Below are 21,507 nucleotides of genomic sequence, written 5' to 3'. Positions count from 1 at the left end.
AGGAAGCTAATGTTTTAAAAATTAACTTCTTTTTAAATTTAATTTTATTGTCAAGTTGATATACAGAGGGATTACATTTACAAATGTAAGGTAGTGAGTACATTTCTTGTCATACTTGTTACCCCCTCCCTCCTTTTCTCCCACTTTCCCTCCCCCTGAAAACTAATTTCTTAATTCTGAAATTACACACATCAATTTTGGAATTACTATAAAACATAGAAAAGGCTTAAAAAGAAAATATCCCTCCAGCTTTCATTCTTCTTTTGGATTGCTCATTTTCCCAAAGTCTTTTTCAATTTACTCTTTTGGTTCTTGTTTTGTTTGCCTGTTGTGGGGTTTGAACTCAGGGCCTGGACACTGTCCTTGAGCCTCCCTGTGCTCAACATTAGCACTCTACCAGTGGAGCCATAGCACCACTTTTAGTTTTTTCTGTAGATGTGGTACTGGGGAATAGAACCCAGAGCTTCATGCATGCTAGACAAGCACTCTACCACTAAACCACATTCCCATAAGTTTTTCTTTATTGTGATGGGCAATTTTAATAGCAAGATGTATATCTCTATTTCTTAATGTTATTTTGTCTTTTCTTTGATTTTCAAGTCTATTTTAGAATATATTCTCAATCTTTATTTCGTTTTACTTTATGGGAGATTTTCTCTAGCTTTCTTACTTTCTATTGGGGTTTGTATTGTGACCATCATGTTCCTAATTTTATGAGCATGTTTTTGTTCTGGTTACTTCTTTTTTTTATAGACTTCTACTGGTACTTTACTGATGAAATATATTCAATTATTGTAAAAATACTAATTATAGCTTCTGACAAGTCCTATTCTGATCATTATTTCTTTCTTCTCTGAAATTATTTTATCTTTGTATATACCTTTCATATTTCAGGCTCTTATTAGATATTACCTTATCCTTAATTTTCCACTCATATCTAAGCATAAATAGTCATTTGGCTGTAAGCTCTGTGTACACTGGTAGGCTTTCACTCTCAAGGGATATTAAGAAGAATTGGCCACTATCATTTAAGAGTACCAGAGGCCAGAATTCAGTAGGCTTTCAACTGGGGTGCAGAGCTATTTGAAAACTGGAGAAGAGGGCATTGCTATTGAATTCAGAAAGTCCTGAGGTTTCTTGATTGTGTGTATACATACCTGGCAGAGACCTGTTTACATAACCATTAATTGTGTGTATTTTAGGCCAGGCCCTAGCAGGTGCAGAATCTGTAGCCTGAGTCAAGGGGCCCTTTGGTTCTGTGTACCAGCTCTTCCCTGATGAGAGAGAAAGCAAAAATAGAGTCAGCTAAGCTTTATCTCTTGAATGAATCTCCCTTTATCTTCCCTTCTCTTCCTTCTCTGAGAGAAAGACTATTTGACATCATAAGCATGTTGTCCCAGCAAAATAGGTAAAGACTCAAAAGTGAGAGAGAAGACTAATGGCAGACATTTCTTGCTTCTCAAACTCTGCTGGTGGGAATGTAAACTATTACAACCAGTCAGAAGGTTCCTCAAAAAAACTAAACATAGACCTTCTCTATGACACAGCCATACCACTCGAGCATCTACCTAGAACACTATAAGCCAGGATACCATAAAGACTCTTGCACATCCATGTTCATTGCTGTACTATTCACAATAGCCAAGTTGTGGAAACATCCCAGATGCTCTATAGTTGATGAATGGATCCCAAAAATGTGGTACTTATATGCAACAGAATTTTATACAGTCATTAAAAAGCATAATATTATGTGATTTGCGAGAAATGGATGGAACTAGAACAAATCATGTTAAGTGAGGTAGGCCAAGCTCAGAGAGACAAATAGTGCATATTTTCTCTCATATGTGAAAGATAGATCTAAAATATCCCGAGATATGATAAATTATATAGGACTCTAGACACACACACAGTGAAACAAAAGGAGGATATTTTAGGAGAGAAACACAAAGGCACAATTCCTATGTGCATCTGATCATACAAAATAATAGTTTTTGAAATGAACTTCAGGAAATGGAAACAAGAAGTTTTTTTCTTCTTTACTGTTTTTGTTTCCTCTTCTTTTTGTCTTATTTGTTTAGCTGTCTTTGGGAGGGTAAGGGAGGCACAAAAAAAGGAGGGACAAAGAGTGAACAAATGCAGGAGTGGTACTCACTAAACACTATGTTGAAAATGAACTGTACAACTTATGGGTGGGGACAGGAAGGAAAAACTGGGAGAGAGCAAGGGAAGGGGTGACATTGTCTAAAAAGAAATGTACTCATTCCCTGACTTATGTATCACCATTATAATCAAAATAAAAATACTATTATTTCAATTTTGGATTTGAGGAAACTGCAGCACAGAAAAATTCAGGATCCTCCCAAAAGTTGCATATTTACTAGGAGATGAAATAAGAGAAGTAAGAAGTAGAGCCAATGGTGTTTGTTACCTGTTACTCAACTCCTCTATCCTCTTAATACTTTCCAGTGGATTGTATGTTGCATTTTACCCGTAAAATTCACTTTCACTCTGTCTCCTTTCTGTAACTGTCACAGTAACATAGTTTGTGATCTTTCTATACATACATCACCTCTGACTAGAAGCTACTCACATTCTCAAGCACCAGATAAAGATTTCAAAATGTTAATTGAATCTCACTAACCTTCATCAAATACAGCAAAAAGTAGTACAAATTGGTGTAAGGTCTGTGTCCTTTCTTTCTCCAGACTCCCTGAAATAAATGAATCACATCATGGAAATATTGCCAGTAGGTGGCGACATTTCTTTATCAACTGATGATAAGAGTAAGAAGAAATGTAAACAGGTAGTGAACACACCAGTGATCCCAGCTACTTAGAGGTGGACACGGGAGGATCATCAATTTGAGGTTGCAGCTAGCCTGGGGAAAGATGGTGAAATGCTACCTTAGAAACAAAATATAAACAAGACAGTTGAGTGTGTGGATAAAGAGATAGAGTGTCCTGGCTTGACATGTGTGTGACACTTGGTCCAATTCCCAGTATTGTATAAAGCAAAATCAAACAAAATCCCAAACCCATGTAGTCCTCTATTGTTAACTTCATCATAACATTGTTTCTTAGATGCAAGGTCTCCTATACAAGTGTTTTCTAAAATTACCTGAGGTAGTTACTTATTTAAATTTTGTTTCAGGTCATTACTTTTGTAGAGTATAATTAAAATGAATTATATAAAGCAGGTGTGGTGGATTATATAGTGGGACTCTCTCAAAAATAAATTGAAGTAAAAAAAATGAATTACTGTAAACTGGAATTTAAAAGGCATACAAAATACAATCCCATATCCTAATCACATACACACATAAACATCACAACAGAAAAAGAAAAAAATATGACATAGTACATCTTGTTAATTAAAAATATGTACATAGGCAATTCATATAGGGAACTTCTATTACTCTTGTGATTTTTTGCATTACTGCAATGTAAACAACAAAAAGTCATGAGTGAAACACAAACACCTACATTTATGGTAAAGTGAATTTTCTTCATTCCTAATTGTTGAATTGGGTGGCTGTGTTTCTTGGTATTATATATCTTTTGTTTGTAGTTTTTTTTTCAGTAGAAGCATTTTTGTTAATAACCATTAATGCTTAGGAGGGGGTGGGACCAAGGGGAGAGGGGTAGATAAGTGAAAGGGGACAGAGGGGAAAGAATGCAGTCAAGAATACATTGTATATATGAAAAAATTAAGAAAAGTAAGGAAGGGTGGGTAGAAGAGGGGTGAGAACGTTGAAAAGAGTAACACTGATCAAGATGCATTGTGTTTATAAACTGCTTTGTTAAATGGCACTTCCTTTGTTCAACTTTTTTAGATAATTTAAAAAATTAACTTAAGAAGACAACAAACCATATTTTCTCAGGTAACAACCGTTCAAGTAACAAACGATTTTTCTCAAGGACACTAAAAAACCTCATTGGACAGCATCTTCTCTTTGTGTGACTTGTGCATATTTGCTCCCAATATGTAGCCTGTTTTTAATCATTCTCATAACATTGTTTTTCACAAAGCAAAAGTCATTCACTTTTTATGAACTCTTTTAAGAACTCTTCTCTTAAACCTAGATTATTAAGAGTTTGAGTTAATATTGTGTAAGATGTACAGTTTACATAAAAATTCGTTTTTTTTGCATGAGTGTCTATCACATCATCATTTGGTGATGAACTTAGCCTTCCTCCATTTAATTGTTTTTGTATGGATCTTGTGTGGATCTATTTCTGAACTCTTCATTGGTCTATGAGTCTGTCCTATTCTTTTGTAAAAATACATTTGGCTAATCTAGCACCAGTAACTTTGCATATAAATTTTAGAATTAGCCAGGTGCCAGTGGTTCATACCTATTTACTAGCTACTCAGAAGGCTGAGATCTGAGGATCACAGTTTAAAGCCAGCCTGGGCAGAAAATTCCATAAGACTTTTACCATCAATTAACCACCAGAAAACTGGAAGTGATGCTTTGGCTCAAAGTGGTAAAGTGCTAGCCTTGAGCAAAAGAGCTCAGGGACAGGGCCCAGACCATGAGTTCAAGCCCCCGGACCAGAAAATAAATTTATGTTTGAATCAGTCTGTATAAAAAATTTGCGGGGCTGGGAATATGGCTTAGCGGTAGAGTGCTTGCCTTGCATGCAAGAAGCCCTGGGTTCAATTCCTTAGCACAACACAAACAGAAAACAACGCAAGTGGCGCTGTGGCTCAAGTGGTAGAGTGCTAGCCTTGAGCAAAAAGAAGCCAGGGACAGTGCTCAGGCCCTGAGTCCAAGCCCCAGGACTGGCAAAAAAAAAATTATTGGATTTTTCTTTTTGGCAGTACTGCTCTTGAACCCAGGACCTCATGTTTACCAGATATTTGAGCCTGGGGCCCCAGCCTGATGCTTAGATTTTGATTGGTATTGTATTGAATATATATTTTGGAGATAATAGACATCTTGACTAGGTTTAATATTATAGTCCGTGAACTTAGTGTGTTTCTTGACTTCTTTGATTTCTTTCATCAGTACTTTGTACTTCTCACTATATGAGAAATGTACATGTTTTGTTAGATGTCTACCTACATTTCTTAAAAACTTTTTGTGGGCTGGGAATATGGCCTAGTGCCAAGAGTGGTCGCCTCATATACATGAAGCCCTGGGTTGGATTCCCCAGCACCACATATATAGAAAATGGCCAGAAGTGACGCTGTGGCTCAAGTGGCAGAGTGCTAGCTTTGAGCAAAAAGAAGTCAGGGACAGTGCTCAGGCTCTGAGTCCAAGCCCCAGGACTGGCCAAAAAAAACCCAAACAAAACTTTTTGCTTCTAATTATTCTTTGATAGTATATAAACTACAAACAATTTTCATATTTTGATCTTGTATCCTGAAATTTTGGTAAACTCAGTTATTAGTTATGAGAATGTTAAAAAATGTTCCCTGGGATTTTCTATATATGTGGTGCTGAGGAATTGAACCCAGGGCTTCATGTATTCAAGGCAAGCACTTTACCACTAGGCCATATTCTTAGCCCCTTCCCTGGGATTTTCTATGTGGCCAATCTTGTTGCCTGTAAATAGAGAGTTATTTTTCTAATGTATTTCTAGTCTATGTCATTTATTTGTTTATTTTGATGATGATAAGGGGACAATTCTGCAATATGGGAGGTGAATTTGATCAATGTCCATTTCCTTTATATGTATGTTTGCATTGTCTGTCTTTTCTTATCCCTTTGCTTTTAACATATTTATATTATTGATGATGATTATAATACCATTATTATAATTATTATATATTATAGTATTATGTTATTATTATATGTAATAATAATTACTAGTATTAGGAGGAGGACAGTATAGGAATTAGAACTCAGGGCCACAACTCAGGGCCTCACACTTGCTTGACTTGCTTGCTCATTCTACTGGTACTCTAATTCTTGAGCAATGTTTCTGGCCCAGTTTTTTTTGCTGGTTATTTTTGAGATGGAGTCTCCTGAACTTTTCTGCCTGAGCTGGCTTTGAACTAAATCTTCAGAATCTCAACCTGCTGAATAGCTAGGATTATAGGAATGAGCCACCAGCACCTGGATTGTATTATTTCTAATGTGTTTTGTTTCTTATAAAATGGGGTATATATAAAATATCATATGTGTGTATAGATAGATAGATATGGGAAATTTTACTTATTCATCAGGCAGAATGATATGTCATTTGCAGGGAAATGGATGGGTCTGAAAAAATTATGCTAAATGTAGTAAGTCAGGCTCAGAGAGACAAAGGACTTCTGTTTTCTCTCATACATGGGGGTTAGATATAAATGACAAACACATATGTAAACATATACAAGGTCATATGTATATATACACAAACCTGTTTTTTAGGATTCAAATGGTATAACTCCTTTGAACAACTAATTTACAGTTTAACAAAATAAATACCAGGAAGCTGGAGGTGAGGTCAAGGGGAGGAGGGCAGACAAATGGAGAGAGGAAGGGTGGACAAATGCAGTCATAATATTATATCTATCTATCTATCTATCTATCTATCACCTATCTATCTATCTATTAAGAGAATCTCTACATAAACTAGCAAATCAGCATGAGTCTAACTTGGATAAGAAGGAAGAAGGAAAAATGAAAGAGGGTAATTTTGAGATATACTACATATACATATATATATATATATGAAAAGAATGCAAAGCACTTCAGTGAAAGTTGTTTATCAATGGGAGACTGGGAGGGAAGAAATAGAAACAAGTTAGGCAAATGAAAATGTAAAGGAATGAATATGGTTGAAATAGATTGTTGTATGAAAATAGAACAGTGAAAGCTGTTAGAAAGGGGGATGGGAGAGTAATGTGGGAGGGTTGGTTGGAATATCCTGTATGCTTATGTAGAAATGTCACAGTAAAGGTTTTCCCTCAGTATAGCTAATGTACTCTGACTAAAAACAAATAGCAGTCCTGCCAGTGGCTCATACCTGTAATCCTAGCTACTCTGGAGGCTGAGATCTGAGGATCATAATTTTGAAGCCAAGCCAAGCCAGGAATGAAAGTCCTTGACACTCTTACCTCTAATTAACCACCAAAAGCCAGAGGTAGACATGTGGTTCAAGCAGTAGAGTGCTAGCCTTGAAAAAAAATGCTCAGGAAGAGCACACAGGCCCTGTGTTCAAACCCCAGGACTGGCACCAAAAAAATCCATTGTAGTTTTACCATTTTGTTATTATTTATGGCTATGAAACCAAAGTTAGCATAAGAGATATCATATGTTTAGATGAAATGATTATAAACTTTAACCTCCTTCATCCTTTTTCTCAAGTCCATTCATCATCATTTTCATCATTCAGAATGGGTATAGTGGTTCATGGTTATAAATTTGCCTTACCTATTCACCATTAAGAGGTACTATCCCCTCTTATGGACTGGGCTTAGTTGTAGTATGGAGGTCAGATCTGGCCAGTGCCATCATTGACCACATGGTGAGTTGTACTATCTGGCATCTTGTCTTGATGGGTGTGACTGAATTCCTAGAGGAAGGGAAGTCCCACCCCCAGGTTATGGGTATTCCCAAATCCTTGGAGACAGAGGTAGGCCCTTGGCCTATAGGTTACTGAACCTGTCAGTCTAGTGCCTGGAACTGGAAACTTCTTGTGACCCTGCCCCCTGATCTGACCTTATTTAGAGTTAGGCCAGCTCAGGCACCATTATGCCATGCCACATGTCTCCTTGTTCGCGTCCTGTGTCCTGGCTCGTCTCTGGTCACCATGGTGTCCCAAGTCAGCTCTCCATTGGAGCTGGATTGGTTCGTTGGTGTTTGTTGGGGACAGCTGTGCATTTAAGAGGCCACAGCTGGCTTTAGCCTTTAACAGGAAGAGAAGCCCCAGCCCCTGGGGTGAGCACATGTCGGCCCTTGGGGGATTGTGATCCCGCCCACAGAGGAAGTTACATGACATCACCTGATGGGCAGCCCAGCTCATCCAATCAGTCAGTCACCCCAAGTCCTTCCCTTTCCTGCCATTACCGCTATATAAATCCCCCTCCCAATTAAATCCTTGGAGACCCATTCAACCATCCAACCATCTCCCTGATATATTTGTCCTGTGGCTCCTGACACATTATGGTGGGCCGAGGAAGGGATTTCGGCATCCCACTTCAGCTTAGAGCAGTCCAGTAAGGACACGCCTTACTCCTTCTGCTGGTATGAGGGGTAGGGTGGAGCTTCTTCCATAGATTTGAGGTTCAGGCATTCCCCCGGGAGATAGGGGGGGAAGGAGTCCTAGAGACCCCAACATTTGGGCATCTCCTCCGGAGAAGCGAGGAGAAGGGGTCCTCAGAGGCCCCGACAGGTGTTGTTTTTGTTCTTTCCTCCTTGGTCTGTTTCCTGATAGTGTGAAGTGTATTTGTGGGCTGCAGGCCTTTGTAACAACTGGCTGCCTGCAGACTGCTAATGTTCTAATAAAGACTCCAAGATTCGATCCTTCAAAATGTGGCTTCTTGTATAATTTCCCTTATAACATAGTGAAGTGTTCTGATAGAATTTAAAGGAAGTAATACTTTGTGATTTGTGAAGTTATCTTAGAAATGGTAATATAACTTCAGATAAACTCTCAATTGAGAACATATAAAAGTCTGGCTACCCTATAGCACCTATGCTAAAGATCTGAGTTGGTCAAGCCCAAGTATCAGACATGTGAATGAAGTCACCGCTGGGATCTTCTCACCTCAGGCCACTGTTTACTATCTCATAATATACTCTCAAGAAGGATGCTTCTGATTTCTATGACACCTATAAAACTATAAAACATTTAAAGAAGTATTGTTATTTTAAGCCAGTGATTTGCAGGATTGTTCTGCAATAACTAGAACAAAGAAAAAATTCCAGTGAAGCTGATGTTGCTATATGATTAGAGTGAAATTATATTAAGTGTACTTTCTGAATTCAGGTTATATTGCTAAGATATAAATTAAAAACAGGTAAATAAACTGAAGATTAGTTTTAGAATAGCAAGTTATCACTTCAAATAAATGGTTACTTTTCTCCCATTTTTGTATAGCTTTGTCTTACAAATAGCAAACCACCATATGTGGCTGAAAGATGTATTTATTTCCATGAAACTTCTAAGGAAACTAGCTCAATATTGTAAAAGGTAAAGGATAATAGAAACATCATAGAGATAGCCTACAGATTTGAAGTAGAAAATGGAAGTTCTTTGAAAACATTGACCTGATTCTGTATGTCGTCTGCTCTTGAGCCAGGCTTATTGTTTATTGGAGTTACATAGGATGGATATGCTTTTCTCAGAAAATGGATCATTTTCTTTTCCATAGACGGGAAAGAAGCATTTTTTTTTCCAGAAGAAATAATACAGAGGTAATAGTTTGTAGTTATCTATTTACTCTGTGTCAGTCGTATCTTTTGTTAGTCTTACCTTCCCTACATACCAGCAGAGCTCCAATGAGGCCTGAATTCAGATCTTTCACCAGGTCCACATGGGAAAGATATGAGTAGGTGAGACATGGTGGGTCAGATGCCATTGGACCATTCTCTTTTAGGACCTGCCAGACATAGGTATGGCTCTCACCAGGAAAGACTTTATCATCTTCTTTTTCCCTCTGGCTTGTCTGATCATCATATTCAGCTCCTAAAGAAAGAAGGGATAAAATGTTCCTTTTTAGGGCCATTGTGCATGTAAGAATTAGAATTACCTGTATTGCTCAGTAGCTCTTATCACATAAGAGCAATCCATATTGAGAAATATGTGGGTGAAAGTGTTGGGGACAGCTGCGCCTTTAAGAGGGGATGGCCCACTTAGCCTGTCCCCCCCCCCCACCTTCCAGCTTCAACCTGAAGAGAAGCAAAGCAACCCCCACCTCTCAGCTTGGCCACGTGTGTAATGGCAGGGACCCCAGAAACCTGGTCCTTGGGGGGCTGTGGTCTCCGCCCATAGAGGAAGTTCCGTGACATCACCAGATGGACAGTCCTTTTAGCCAGTCGTTAAAATCCAGTAGCCCCTCTCCTGTGCCTGCCTTTGGGGGGATAAATTCTTAGCCCGTCCCTTGAATAAACCAGAACACCCCTGAGGCCTTCTCCGGGACTCCCATGCTTCCATGTCTTCCTTGGTTAAAGGACATGGGGGGTCCTATGACCACACGCTAATCGAGGCTACCTGGGGTCTCCACTCCCGTGATTAATCCTTACTGGCCAGGGGACGTGAGAGAGCGAGAGACGATCACATGGGAGAGGCGGACAAGCCTAGACCCTCCACGCGGATGGAGTGGTAGAGCTAAGCCTGGCAGAAAGAATGCCTGGAAAGTCATTAGGAAAGAGAGAAAATTCCTTTTCATCTTCATACTATTAGACTTGATCCTTCCTGGGAAATTTATGTGAATAAGAAAGATGATTGGCCTTGTTCCACATGGAAAAAGAGAGGACATAACCCAAATTGAGCTATGGCTCAAAGTGATTGAGAGCTAGCCTTGAGCAAAAGAGCTGAGGAACAGAGCCCAGGCCTTGAGTTCAAGCCCCATGACCAAATAAAAAGAAAATGAAAGAAAGTAAATGCTAGGGTCACACTTTTAGGTCCTCAGAAATATGAGCTAAGTAAACTTATTACTATTGTGTTCAGTCAGGTATTTTGTTATATAAACCCCAGCTAGACTATGCCACCATCACCAAGCATATGCATCTCATCTTTGTATCTCTAAGACAACAAGAAAAGATAAAGGCCTTTGACTTACCCTCAGAAGCTTTCCAGTATGATACACCAACAGCTTGAAGACTGACAGGATGAGAAGCCATGTTCTTAAGTGTAATAACCACAGTATCATAAACCTCAGCCCAGATGGTAGGACCCAGTAGACCTATAAGAATGAAAGGTCTCTGAAAGGCTATTTGGAGGATGGAACTTCAGAAAACTTGTTCTTCCAAAAGGGTCATATTCACAGTGGAACATGACCCTGAGACGTTTGCTAAAAATTTAGTTATGATTCCTGCTAACACTACCTCAGTTACATGGTTGTTCTGAAGACTTATTTCAGTAAATTCCTTCAGTGCATTTATAATTCAACCAGTAATTTAAGTTCCTATAGGCTGTAAGAATTTTTCTAACCAGGTATCAGTGGAATGGCTTATTCTTGTAATCCTAGCTACTCAGGAGGATCATGAGGATCATGGTTCAAAGACAGCCTAGGAGGCAAGAAAGTCCATGAGACTCTTATCTCCATGAACTACCAGAAAGCTAGAAGTAGAACTGTGGCTCAAGTGGAAAAGCACTAGCCTTAAGCAGAAAGAGCTCAGAGACAGTGCCCAGATAAGAATATGGCCTAGTGGCAAGAATGCTTGTCTCGTGTACACGAAGCCCTAGGTTCAATTCCTCAACACCACATACATAGAAAATGGCCAGAAGTGGCGCTGTGGCTCAAGCGGCAGAGTGCTAGCCTTGAGCAAAAGGAAGCCAGGGACAGTGCTCAGGCTCTGAGTTCAAGGCCCAGGACTGGCCAAAAAGAAAAAAAGAAAAAGAAAAGAAAAGAATGTCTTGGGCTGGGACTATGGCCTAGTGGCAAGAATGCCTGCCTCATATACATGAAGCCCTAGATTCAATTCCCCAGCGCCACATATATAGAAAACAGCCAGAAGTCCTCTTGTATCCCCTTTTTGTGGTTGTACCTACACTATCTCTGTATCTTATCTGAGTACATTGGAAACCATGTATACTGGTATTAGAACTAGGAAAGTGAAAGGGAATACCAAAATTGAGAGACACAGGGTAAAAAGAAAAACAACGACAAAAAGCAATACTTGCAAAAGTGTTTAGTGTAAATCAACTGAACAACCCATGGGGGGAAAGGGAAAAGGGGAGGGGGAGGGGGGAATGAGGGAGGAGGTAACAAACAGTACAAGAAATGTAGCCAGTGCCTAACATGAAACTGTAACCTCTCTGTACATCAGTCTGACAATAAAAAATTAAATTAAATTAAATAAAAAAAAGAAAATGGCCAGAGGTGGCACTGTGGCACAAGTGGTAGAGTGCTAGCTTTGAGCAAAAAGAAGCCAGTGACAGTGCTCAGGCCCTGAGTCCAAGGCCCAGGATTGGCAAAAAAAAAAAAAAAAGAACACACAGACAGTGCCCAGATGCTGAGTTCAAGCCCTAGTACTGGCACAAAAAATTTCTAGGCATTGGATATTTTGCAAATCATATTCTAAAGTTATTAAGCATATACAGAATTAACAAGATGATTTCTAGTTATAAATTCTATTAAAGATGATCATGTGGTAGAAAATGAGGCAGGAGGTAGAGAATACAGTAGTCAGGAACGCAATCTTTGGGGAGGTAGCATTTAAGCACATCTGACTAGAGAAAAAGAAGCAACATTTGAAAATTCTAGTGGAAAAAAAGAAAATATTTAGTGGAAGAACATTAAAAACAACTAGAACAAATGCAAAACTCCTTAGTCAAGAATAAGCTCCCTGGGCACCAGTGGCTCATGCCTGTAAATGCTAGCTATTCAGGAGACTGAGATCTGATTATCACAGTTTGAAGCCAGCCCAGACAGGAAAGTGAGACTCTTATCTCCAATAAACTACTCAGAAAAAGGTGAAAGTAGTGCTGTGGCTCAAGTGGTAGAGAGCTAGCCTTGAGCACAGGGAGGCTTAGGGACAGAGCCCAGGCCTTGAGTTCAAACCCCAGGACCAGAAAACAACAATAATCACAAAAAACAATAAGCTTCACATAGTTAACTAATGTGGTCGAAGCAAAGGGAATGAGCAGGGTACTGACAGGAAAATAAGATTATAGGCAGGTAACATAACATGTAGGACCTTGTAGGCCAGCATTTGGATATATTTTTATTTTACACGAAGTAAAACAAGACAATTTAGACCTTTCTTGTAATAGTAGTTGACAGGAATTGGTGATGGCTAAGATGAGGGAAGGAAGGAGAGAGAAGAAAAAAGAGAAAGGAGGAAGAAAGTGAGGAGAATACGGGAAGAGAGGAGAGAAGAGTGGAAGGGGAAGAGCTGAGGGAAGAGGAAATATAAAGTCAACAGGAAATTAATAGCTGTGTTCTATAGGTATTTTAAGTGTAAGATGAATATAAAAGGCTTATTGAATCAGTTGGAATCAGTGAGGTGAAAACATGAAGTGGCTTTGTTTTTCTTAAACCACAGTTTTAAATTGCACTGTGTGGAATTTCCCATTTAGGTGCTTTGGCAAATCCCTGTTTTTTCCATAAACCTGTAGGTACTAACAAGCAGTAACATTTTAAGACACTAAGTCCAGTCTGGTCTTATATTAAGCTTACTTTTCCAGTTAAGCCTGACAGGCTCAGAAACCTATAATAGGCTAAAAAAAATAGTTTTGTTGGCAGTTTCATCACTTTCCAAACTTTGTTTCCTGATATTTCTCCCCAAGTGACCACTGCCTCTGCATCCTTTAAGGCAGAAGCAAGTTGAAAAAGAGGCATGACCATAAAGTCTTCCTTGGAAGGAACAGTGGTAATGTGGCATTAGGAGCTGAAGATGGAAAGAATGGAATAAACCAAGGACCAAGTTCTGCATGCAGAAGTCAAACAGAGAAAATGGAAAATTTAGTCAGTATATTTCCCTGATATGAGGGAAACCTGGCCAAAAGAAAATTCTCTATGGCAGCTGCCTGCTCTCTTCAACTGCAGCCTCAAGATTGTAAATCATTGCAAGGAAATAAGATACTCAATGTTATAACTAGCATTCAATATTGTTTATATTACCCATCCAGGGTGGCCTGGGCTTGGTAAAGTTGAAAAGATGATCTGTAAACTCTACAAACACAGTCTTTTTGTACATGATGGATGTGTTGAATGGAAAAGATCTTGGCATTATAGGTGGAAATCTGTGTGAAAACAAAGGGAAAATCATTTTGATGGGTCTGCTTTGAACCCACTTCATATATGTACTATCCTCTTCTGCATATTGGAACCAATCCTGATTCTTGCATTTCCATGAAGGTGTTTAACCAGAGGAGCTCACCCACCCCTAATAAACTTCCTGTATGCAAAAGAAAAAAGAGAAAAATAGAGATGTTAAAATTCCTATGTACGGTTTGAAAGCTATAAAATTACTTAATAAGGCACAGAAATAGTATTTCAACAATGTTGGCTAGAACTACTTGCCTGATTTGCTTTCAAATAATTCACTGCCAGCTATAACTTTGTTATAAGAGCTTAGGAGACATGATTGGGAGAAACCTGCTTTAGAAATAGTGCAATCATAAATGCACCAAATGCTTTGCATGGAGAAGGCACTAAACCACAAAGATGCTGTGCTAAGTGTGGGAAATACAAGTAAGGACATGCTGGGCCAAACTAGCAATTCCCTAAGTTTTGCCTCAGCTTGAGACATTTTCCAGCAGAGCATTTTCCACTGCAGGAGAATGCCTGACTAAACTTTCAGGATAATCTGCATAAGGTAGTGACAAAATGTTCCAAGATTCACAGATTTTACTCCTTCCAATTTTTTGTAGGGCTTTTGTTTGTGTGTTTCCCTTCGGATTTGATATATAACTCTTGTCATGTATGTTTGGCAATAATTGTCCTTGACATAATTGTTCTTTCACATTTTATCTGAAACCAATCAGAAAACCTATTATATTCACTGTCCATTTCTTAGACAAAGTGGAGCAGCTGCAGGAACAGATAATGTGAAGCTGAACTTCCTTAGCTGTTTATTTCAAACCTTCACAATCACTGTCAGGATGTGTCCAGAGTCGGCTTATCCTGTTAATCATAATGAAATAATTTAGATTATTAAACAATGTGATTAAAATAAAAATGCTACCAACTTCTTCCTTGTAAATACATGTGACTTCCTACATAACAGAAAGATAGATAATAAGTGAGTTAATTCATTAAATTCAACTTCACACTCACAATACTATTCGTTATGCTTCAGGCTACTACACTGAGACTACAATACAAAGTACAGTCTATGATGTATAATTGTCTCAATATTAAAATTAATACCAGGGTTAACATAAAAGTGACTAATTGTTCAGTTGGTACTAGGCTACTGACCATCAGCGTCTCTAAGACCATTAGTGGTACTCAAATGAAATCTATATATCATTATAAAATAAATGTGGATCTCTTCTTCACATCATACATAGATCCTAGCTACTCAGGAGGCTGCGATCTTGGGATCCAGGTTTTCAGCCAGCCTAGCAGAAAAGTCTGTGAGACTCTTATCTCCAGTTACTCACCAAAAAGCCAGAAGGGATCTGGAGCTCAAGTGGTAGAGTGCTAGCATTGAGCTAAAAAGTTCAGGGACAGTACCCAGGCCCTGAATTCAAGACCCAGGACTGGACACACAAAAAGATACTATTAGGAAAATTTAAAGACTACACATAAATGGTACAATATTTATATATTACAGATCTGCCACATGTTCTTTGCCTTTTATGTAACCCAGTTAAAAGATTTAACCCAAGTAAAAGATTTGAATAGCTGTTTCTCTAAAGACATACAAATGATCAATAAGTACACGGATGAACACTTACTGCCATTACTCAGATAAATGCAAATCTAAACCACAATAAGATGCCACTTCATAGTGTAAAACATAGTGGAACAAGTGTGGGTGTGGGAAAATTAGAATCCTCATACGCTCCTAATAGGCATGTAAAATGGAGTGGCTGCTTTGCAAAACAGCTTGGCAGTCCCTCACTAAGTTAAATTTAGAATTACCATATGACATAGAAACTCTACTCCTAACCTACTGGAGTGACTCAAGTGATAAGAGTGCCAGTGAGCAAGAAACTCTACTCCAAAACCTAATACACATGAAAGCATATGTTCACACAAAGATTGTATATGAATATTCATAGGAGCATTATCCAGAACAGTCCAAATATGTATCAACATATGACTGGAGTATTTATTCAACCATGAAAAGGAATGAAGGTGCAATACATAAAACTTTATATTTTATTTTGTCTAACAATGAACACTGGGATTATTTTATACAAAAAAATAAGAATAAGAAATTAAGTAGGGGCTGGGGATATGGCCTAGTTGCAAGAGAGCTTGCCTTGTATACTTGAGGCCCTGGGTTCAATTCCCCAGCACCACATATACAGAAAACGGCCAGAAGTGGCGCTGTGGCTCAAGTGGCAGAGTGCTAGCCTTGAGCAAAAAGAAGCCAGGGACAGTGCTCAGGCCCTGAGTAAAAGGAAGCCAGGGACAGTGCTCAGGCCCTGAGTTCAAGGCCCAGGACTGGCCAAAAAAAAAAAAAAAGAAATTAAGTAGATGAGTGGATCAAAAACTGTGGTATGTATTCACAATGTAATTTTACACAGCCATTAGAAAGAATAAAATAACGTTACTTGCAGGGGAAAAATGGAACTAGAGCATATCATGTTAAATGAGGTAAGCCAAGTTCAGAGAGACAAATGACACATGTTCTCTCTGATATGCAGAAATTAGATCCAAAATACACTGGGAGATGATAGATTATACAGTATTCTAAATACACACAGTGACCAAAAGCGGATACTCAGGAGAGAAACACAAAGGTGCAATGCCTAAGTGCCTTTTCATATTTAAATAAAATAGTACACATACTGAAACAAACTCCAAGAACAAAAGACCTTCCTTCCTCCCTTCCTTTGTTTCTTTATTTCTTAGTCTTCTTTTATCAATGCTTCGGCTACCAGTGCCTGACCCTAATGGTATCTTTTGAAGCACAAAAATTTTCATTTTGATAAAGTCCAATTGACTTCATGAAGTCCAATTTTGCCCTTTGGTTACTTGTGCTTTTGATATTATATGTAAACAAATCATTACCAAATCTAACTCACAAAGATTTTACCCATATTTTCTTCAAAGAGCTTTATACATTTAGGGCTGGGAATATGGCCTAGTGCTAGAGTGCTTGCCTTGTATTCATGAAGCCCTGGGTTCGATTCCTCAGCAACACATATATAGAAAAAGGCAGAAGTGGCGCTGTGGCTCAAGTGGCAGAGTGCTAGCCTTGAGCAAAAAGAAGCCAGGGACAGTGCTCAGGCCCTGAGTTCAAGCCCCAGGACTGGCAAAAAAAAAAAAAGAAAAAGCCAGAATTGACACTGTGGCTCAAGTGGTAGATTGCTAGCCTTGAGCAAAAAAAAAAAAAAGAACTTTATACATTTAGTCCCTACATTAAAGTCATTGATCTACATTGAGTTATTTTTTATGTATGGTGTGAAGAAGGGATCCAAATTTATTTTACAGTGTTTATTTTATAATGATTCTGCCTTCTTTACCTTATGTATGGTGTATTCAAGTGTATAACTTCAGAAGAGTTGGGAGGAGGTTACAGAACTCAAGGGAAAAAGGGTGAAAAAGTGCAGCAATGGAGTGCACTGGACATCAATGAAAGGGAACTATACCTCTCCTGGATGGAGAGGTAAGGAAGGGATGGGGAAAGGATGAGGGAACAGAAGACACTATGAAAACAAATCTACTCAACCTGACTCATGTGATTGTAATCCCTCTGTACATCATCTCTATAATAACAATAAAGTAAATTAACAAAAAAGAAATTAATGTTCGTTTGCCAATATAGTTAATGGATCAATAGTTCTTTTTTCTCTGCTCAATAAAAAAGAAAAACACCAAATGCTATGGGATACAGAAATGGTGTTCTCAGAGAATGGTCAATAGCTTTAAATACTTTTAATATAAAAAAATAAAAAGAGAAGAACATATTACCTTTTCTGTATATTGGAAAAAGTGCAGCAAGCCATAAGAAAGTCAAAGATAGTAAATTGTGAATCTAAAAATAAGTATAGTTTTAAATATCTAGGAAAAACAAACAAAAGTGTATTCTGTTTTTCTGTTTTTCTTTTTGCCAGTCCTGGGGCTTGAACTCAGGGCCTAAGCACAGTCCCTAGCTTCTTTTTGCTCAAGGCAAGCATTCTAACCACAGAGCCACAGTGCCACTTGCAGCTTTTTCTATATATGTGGTACTGAGGAATCGAACCCAGGGCTTCATGTATACGAAGCAAGCACTCTACCACTAGGCCATATTCCCAGCTCACAAAAGTGTATTCTTTGGAAAGATTCCTACCAACAACATATAGACAAATCCTTGGCAAGCTTAACCACAGAAAAAACAATGAAGATACAGGAATTTAGGGATGAGAAAGTACCCAAAACTAGAGACAATGTGGAGAAAAGAATCATCAAGACATGTTGTACAACACTGTGGCCACAAAAATGAAAAATTAAAGCTGGAGAGGTGCTTGCAAATGTCACCAGTACCAAGTGGTTTCATGTGAGTCTTATCAAACTTTTAAATAATAGTTGATTGCAATACTATTTAAACTGTTCTAGGTAATAGAAGAGACTATCCATTAATTTTTTAAATAAATCCAACCAATATTTCATCCCAAACTCAATAAACAAAGAACAAAATAAAGCTATAGAGCTTGACATAGTGGTTCATTCCTGTTAACCCAAGCACTCAAGAGGCTGAGACATAAGGATAAAGTTTCAGGCTAACCTAGATAACAGAAAGTTACAAGCCAGCCTGGGATAAATAATAAGACTGTGTTTCAGAAGAACAAGAAGAACAAGAAGAACAAGAAGAGGAGGAGGAGGAGTTGTTATAGATCAATCCAAATACTAAGGCACACAGTGGGGTGTGTTTGTGTTGTGTGTGTGTGTGTGTGTGTGTGTGTGTGTGTGTGTGTGCCCACCCACGCGCACCAGTCCTGGGGCTTGAATTCAAGGCCTAGGCGCTGTCCCTGGGTATTTTTGTTCAAGGCTGGCACTCTGCCACTTGAGCCACAGCTGTACTTCTGTCTTTTTGGTGGTTAATTGGAGATAGAGTCTCATGGACTTTGCTGCCTGGGCTGGCTACAAACCATGATCCCCAGATGTCAGCCTCCTGAGTACCTAGGATTACAGGCGTGAGACACACAGTGTTTAAAGAAAAATTGCACATAGAAGTATAATGAACTTGTATGAACAGGACATTGTATTGCAAGAATGTAAGGATATTCAGTGTCAGTAACTGTTAACCATTTGCCATCGATATAGATCATTCAGATGGTACTAGATACTGAAAAGTCACTTATAATAATTTTATGTAAATAGAACAGAAGATAATTTACTCAAACTAAACAGAAAATGTTATTTTAAATAGCAAAATAATAAGGCTATCTTAAGTGAAATCCTGGGGCAGACAGGAATGCTCGCTTGCCCGTATAATATTAACATTTCTTTTGCTTCCCAACAAATCAATAAAGTTAGAAACGAAGCAACAGGCTATCAACATTGCAAAATAAGTAAAATCTTTTTTTGTTTTGCTGATATGATTCATAAAAACTCTAGCAATTATTAGAATTAACCAGTGAATTTGGTAAGTGAACCAGTTTAAAAGTGCACAGATATAATTGTAAGAATATTAAAATTTATGTATAGATGATGAAATTTCAGTGTTGCAGTACTTGGTCTTTTTAATTGGCATGTGTGCATGCACACCTTGCCTGAAAATTTTGCGTAGGAGGCTTAAGTAATTGTCGATTTTTGCTTTCTATCTGCATGTTCCTCCAACCAGTCACATCCTCACTATGCTGGCCAGCACTTGCTTGGAATTTATAGGACATGTCTTTACCTTGTGTCCACATGCAGGTCATTGAGCAGGTCACTTTGTACATAGTCCCAGGACAGTTCCACAGCACCCAGGTAGTATCTTCTGGTGGCGCTGAAGCTTACTCGCAAAAGGCACAGAAAGAAGCAGGTGGAGAGCTCTATTTGCATGGCTGTTGTTAGCAAACATCCAACTAGAGAAGTGAAAAACTAAGTCTTCTGAAAAATATCTTTAGCTTCCAGGAGAGGAAAAAAAGGCAAAATTTGTATGATTTAGTCCAAAGTCCTAAATGTTTTCCAGAGAAATTTAAGGACTTTCCTTAGTGAAAGTGACAGAAGCAGTAGCACTGGGCAAGGCAGAAAAGATTGCTTCCTTTTTGGCAGTGGGAAAGCAGCCAGAGGAAGTAGCTGAGTAGGAAACCGGTGGGTGAGTTAGTGTTTAACCCATTAGTCTCTGAGAGCAACAGAGGCCACAGACTTCTGATGAAAATTAGAGCCCTTAAGGAAAGAAAGTGAGGGGTGAGGGAAGGGTCATGCTGGAAGGAGCTTTAATTTGTCCTCAACTTCCTAGTCTTCTGAAGTTAGGACTGTTGAAGATTTTGGAAGTCACTTGCATAAAATGGCAATATAAAAAGAGTGAGCTAAAACCCTTCCATAAACGTAATGGTTTTAGCTCTGTTGGCCACAACTGTTCTTTAAAATTTCAAGCACACTCATTGATGGGAGTCTGCTTTGTTCTCAGAAGTCATTATTGTGTGCAGCCGGGCCCAGTGACTGCCATTCCTGGGGGACCTTCCCGAAATTCTCCAGCTGGGACCCCAGCCTAAAATCTTAATCTAAATGTGAAAGGGCACCCCACCCCCAACCCCAGGTGATAGGCACACACCTGAATTCCTAGTAGCAGGTGGAGCAGGGGTCTTAACAAAACTCCTGTAGTCTTGGAGGTGTGGAAGTATCTGTGACACTCAGCCCCTCATCATTTGAAAGTTTGAGCTCTCAGTGACCCAGCCCCCTACATGTTATCCTACTTAAGCCCCTCCAGTCCTGTGTCCATTTGGCCTTGTCTGCCTTCGGTGTCATCATCACCTTCTCCCTCTTCAGCGTTCCTTTAAAGTTGATCTAATCTGTTAAGCTTGTTTTCTGTTTTTGTTTATTCTAATACCTTCATGCGTCAGTTTTGTAGCTGTCGTGTCAGTACATGTGAACAGTATTTCTCCGTATATGTGTACTAAGCCCCATCTGCAATCCTGTTTTAAGTCTATGCTTACATGTTGTGTTTTTCAAGAGGTCTACTCTCATCTCACAGTCACTCAGATAGCCCTTTGAGCTTAAGTTTTCTTGACAGTACTCAAAACTGACAGACATTATTTTTGTGTTTGTTGTTATCTGACGGCGTTTAAGAGTAGTGTGCTGTGTGGTTCTTATATAGCATGTTTTTCCTTGGAGCACAGGTAGTCATGGGTTTAAGTCAGGTGTGAGTTGTGAAGCAGTATGTTTAATGAACGTAGGGACTTGCATAGGTGGATGTAAAAGTGATAGCTAATGGTTGTTGTATGGGAGAAATGGTTTTAAGTGCTTTGTTACACAACACTCTTCATTTTATGGGTGTTGGATCTGCACTGTAGAGATGTTAGGAAAGCTGCTCATGGTCACACACACTTAAAGTGATAGCATTGAAACATATGTAAGGAGGCATCAGAAGACATGTTAACTGTTAGCATTCCCCCTGCCTCAGGTCCTCAGCTCCTCCCATTAGTTCCCCCTCTCATTTGCCTTTACTTAATGGACCACTCCCACTCACCATTAAGACCTACGTACTTCCTCTTTACCCCCAGAGAGAAGCTGCTCCCTATCCCGTGGGAGATATGGCCCCACTAATAAACCTCCTTATAAACCTTCTTCTCCCATCTGTGACTAGCTCCGCAT

The 21,507-nt window shown here is 38.9% G+C and overlaps 1 protein-coding gene across 4 annotated transcripts in view; it reads right to left on the bottom strand.

The window, feature by feature from the left end:
- The window catches only part of F8 (coagulation factor VIII), an 85,797-nt gene extending 64,840 nt beyond the window's left edge, over window positions 1–20,957 (bottom strand). Inside the window, exons 1-6 of one of the 4 annotated variants that reach the window (XM_048336294.1) lie at window positions 19,607–20,957; window positions 13,726–13,847; window positions 10,720–10,842; window positions 9,411–9,623; window positions 2,642–2,710; window positions 1,158–1,274 (exon numbers count right to left, since the gene is read on the bottom strand). In XM_048336294.1, coding sequence (XP_048192251.1) covers window positions 1,158–1,274; window positions 2,642–2,710; window positions 9,411–9,623; window positions 10,720–10,842; window positions 13,726–13,847; window positions 19,607–19,752 — 790 coding nt within the window. In that variant the 5' untranslated portion in view covers window positions 19,753–20,957. The remainder of the gene's footprint in view (window positions 1–1,157; window positions 1,275–2,641; window positions 2,711–9,410; window positions 9,624–10,719; window positions 10,843–13,725; window positions 13,848–19,606) is intronic. The other 3 variants (XM_048336292.1, XM_048336290.1, XM_048336291.1) reach the window with 3 other exon arrangements.
- Between the last annotated feature and the right edge of the window lie 550 nt (window positions 20,958–21,507).

Source organism: Perognathus longimembris, chromosome 28, assembly GCF_023159225.1.
Source record: "Perognathus longimembris pacificus isolate PPM17 chromosome 28, ASM2315922v1, whole genome shotgun sequence".
In the NCBI taxonomy this organism is placed as follows: Eukaryota; Metazoa; Chordata; class Mammalia; order Rodentia; family Heteromyidae; genus Perognathus; species Perognathus longimembris.
Note: the sequence above shows the minus strand (reverse complement) of the source record. Positions and strands in the feature narration are given on the sequence as shown.